The sequence below is a fragment of the Trichosurus vulpecula genome, chromosome 6 (genome assembly GCF_011100635.1).
Source record: "Trichosurus vulpecula isolate mTriVul1 chromosome 6, mTriVul1.pri, whole genome shotgun sequence".
In the NCBI taxonomy this organism is placed as follows: Eukaryota; Metazoa; Chordata; class Mammalia; order Diprotodontia; family Phalangeridae; genus Trichosurus; species Trichosurus vulpecula.
The window spans coordinates 156527265-156530371 of record NC_050578.1 but is presented as its reverse complement, the minus strand read 5'-3'; the positions used below and the strand labels follow the sequence as shown (position 1 = coordinate 156530371).

Here is a 3107-nt window from a genome sequence, read left to right as displayed (position 1 = left end):
GGTACTCTCTGGCATCACGTGCTGGGTTGGGGCATATAAAACCCCAGAGCAGGGGAGCCCGGGCGGGGGAGGTTAGGACCAGCCCTCTCCGGGGACCCCTTTGTTCGCTTCTCAGACTTAAGCACCTCTGCGTTCCTTCGGGGCTTCAGTGACAGCGTCCTCGCCTAGCCAAGGAAAACAAGGGAGCGTCGGAGGTGAAAGGGAAGGAGGGGTGAAGAAAAGAAGAGAAATAGTAGGGGAAAGCTGCCTTCTACTTCCAGTCTCCTCGGACTCGGTCCCCTTCGCGACATGTCGCGATCCTTCTATGTCGACTCTCTGATCATCAAGGACTCCTCGAGGCCTGCACCCTCCCTACCTGAGCACCAGCACGGCCCGGATTTCCTCATCCCCCTGGGCATGCCATCGCCCCTGGTCATGTCAGTTTCGGGGCCAGGCTGCCAGTCGCGCAAGAGCGGCACTTTCTGCGTGTGTCCACTCTGCGTCACCTCCCACCTGCACTCCGCGCGGACGGGCGGCGGCGCAGGCGGCGGCGGGGGAGGAGGAGGCGGTGGTGGTGGCGGCGGCAGCGGGGCAGGCGGCGGGGCTATCCCCCTGCTCAAGAGCCAGTTTCCCCCTGGCCCCGGGGACGGGCAGTTCTGCCCCCGGATGAGCCATGCCCATCATCACCACCACCAGCCGCAGCACCACCATCACCATCAGCCCCAGCAGCCTGGCTCCGCGGCGGCGGCTGCCGCTGCTGCTGCGGCGGCGGCCGCGGCCGCTGCCCTGGGACACCCCCAACACCACGCACCTGTCTGTGCCGCCACCACCTACAATGTCACCGACCCCCGAAGGTTCCATTGCCTCACCATGGGTAGGATGAAAACTTCGCTAGGTCTCCTTTTTCCTGGGAATCCGGCCAAACTTTTCATTTACGGGGTGGAGAGGAAGTGGTCCCAGCCGTTGGGGATGGATAAGGGTGGTGATTGACCCAAGAAGGTCGCAGGACAAGATCAGAGACAGCAGAAAGGAAGTTGCTGGACCAATCTTTTCTTTTTTTAATCTCGTTAACACCCCTACACACGCACACACGCACACACACACTCACACTCGCACTCACATCAAGCCCCCAGATCTAGGGTGGCTTAGCTTATCTGGTTACTCAGTACTTGGGGAGAGAGAAACTGTGAGTCAGTGTGCTAAGGTGTAGCCCAAAAAGGCAGACCACAGTGTTGATCGGTTCTAGATGAAGTAGAATTGTAACGGGATTTATGCATTTGTGTACCAGTGTGAGTGTGCGTGCGTCTATCCGTATTCATGGCTGTGGATGGCATCAGTTTTGATTGAACTACTGTGATGCCTCTGGCATGAGAAAGACAATTATTTTTCTGTGGGACTTTCAGTGACGAGGCAGCAGGAGGTCTTGAATACCTCAGACTACTAACCCTCAGAGGCGTAAGCAATCCCAGGATAGTTTCTAAAATGTATTGAGTCCAAGAGAAAATGAGACTCGCGTTGAATCGGCAGTCAGCCTCTGAGAGGGTAGAGGTTAACTCGGTCACGGGACAGTGACTTTTTTCTTCAAGTCCTGTGCGAAAGGGAGGGTTGTGCGAGTATGGCTATGTCTGTGTGAATGTCTGGGGATTTTGCAGTCCTTGTTTGCCAATACTTCTTACGGATTTGTCTTCTCCCTCACACAGGTGGCTCTGATACTAGCCAAATTCAAAACGGCAAGAGGATGAGGACAGCTTTCACCAGCACTCAGCTCCTGGAGCTGGAAAGGGAATTCTCTTCAAACATGTATCTTTCTCGGCTCCGGAGAATCGAGATTGCCACGTACCTCAACCTCTCGGAGAAGCAGGTGAAAATCTGGTTCCAGAACCGTCGAGTGAAACACAAGAAAGAGGGCAAAGGTTCGCAGAGGAACAGTCACGGGGGCTGCAAGTGCGTCAGTAGCCAAGTTCACTACCCGCGCTCTGAGGACGAAGAGTCCTTATCCCCTTCCTCCGCCAACGAAGACAAGGAGATCTCCCCATTATGAACTCCCCTTCCTCACCGGGACAAGCCCCTAAGGTCTCTCTGTCCTTCCCTCCCTCCCAACCCCTCGTCTCACTTCCCCCATGAGACCTCCGGAGAGCATACCTGGCAGGCCCAAAGGAATCATGAACACTTTGCGGGGGCCAGCGAAAAACGGTGAACTCAGGCCGAGAAAAGTCTCCAGGGTTCTGCACCTGCTGCTGCTGCTGCTGCAACCACTCCAAGAGGAGCACACCGGCCAACTCCTCACGTTCTCTCTGCACCAGGCTTAGCTCATTTCAGTTTTTATCTGTTTGGTTCGTGTTCAATTCGCAGTCATAGATATTTTTTAATGTAACTGATTTAGAAGTCAACTAAAAATCTTGTATAACACAAAAAAGCAGGTGTTGTAGGGTGGGTCTTTTTTTTTTAAATTTTAACACTGTATTGGGGTTTTCCAAGAACATATGTCATTTACCCTCCTGTTTTTCAACATCTCTTATGGCTGAACCCTTTTTTGTTTATTTTATTGTGCTTTTTTTACAGGAAGTTTTGAAGTTGGAATTAACTTAGAAAATTATACCTTGTAGTTCTGCTTTCTGAAAATTGTCTGTAAAGAGTGACAAATCCAGTCCTTGAGAATCCCTTTGTATGTGAATAGTTTTTATATAAATTTATATTTATATTTATTTAAATAAAGGAGGTATTAAAGCCTTTAATTGTTTGGAGTGTTCTCTCTCCCTCTCCCCACCCCCATTCCCCCCAATTGTGTTTGAATCACAATTCTGAAACTGATGCAGATAGAAACAGCGTCTGAACTCAGCCTTTGAGAAGGGGGTGGAGGTAAACCCAGACCGCACATTATGGGTCTCACAGTTGGTGGGGTTTTGATGCCCTACGTTTTTAATGTGCCGCAGAGACTGATAAAACCAACCACGGAAACACCTTCAGTCATTATTCAGCGATGGAGAATGATTATGGGTGGCAGCCTTATCCCTCGACCTCCCTCAACTCAAATCTAACTTCCTCACAATTAACATACTGAGAATGTCTTTTACAACTAATCCCCTAAAGCTTTTGGTTTTCTTCAGCTTAGAGCGGTGAAGTGCCCA

The 3107-nt window shown here is 51.3% G+C and overlaps 1 protein-coding gene across 1 annotated transcript; it reads left to right on the top strand.

Moving 5' to 3' along the window:
- The first annotated feature begins 288 nt into the window (after positions 1-288).
- Positions 289-2020, top strand: GSX2 (GS homeobox 2). The gene is made up of 2 exons (XM_036762635.1): positions 289-853; positions 1680-2020. The coding sequence occupies exons 1-2, from the start codon at positions 289-291 to the stop codon at positions 2018-2020; spliced, it is 906 nt and encodes a 301-aa protein (XP_036618530.1).
- Positions 2021-3107: the final 1087 nt, after the last annotated feature.

Excerpts from the sequence above, each read along its gene's own strand:
- GSX2 (XM_036762635.1), top strand. The coding sequence starts at position 289 with ATGTCGCGATCCTTCTATGTCGACTCTCTGATCATCAAGGACTCCTCG. Across the intron at positions 854-1,679 it reads GTTCCATTGCCTCACCATGG|GTGGCTCTGATACTAGCCAA; the intron begins GTAGGATGAAAA and ends TCCCTCACACAG.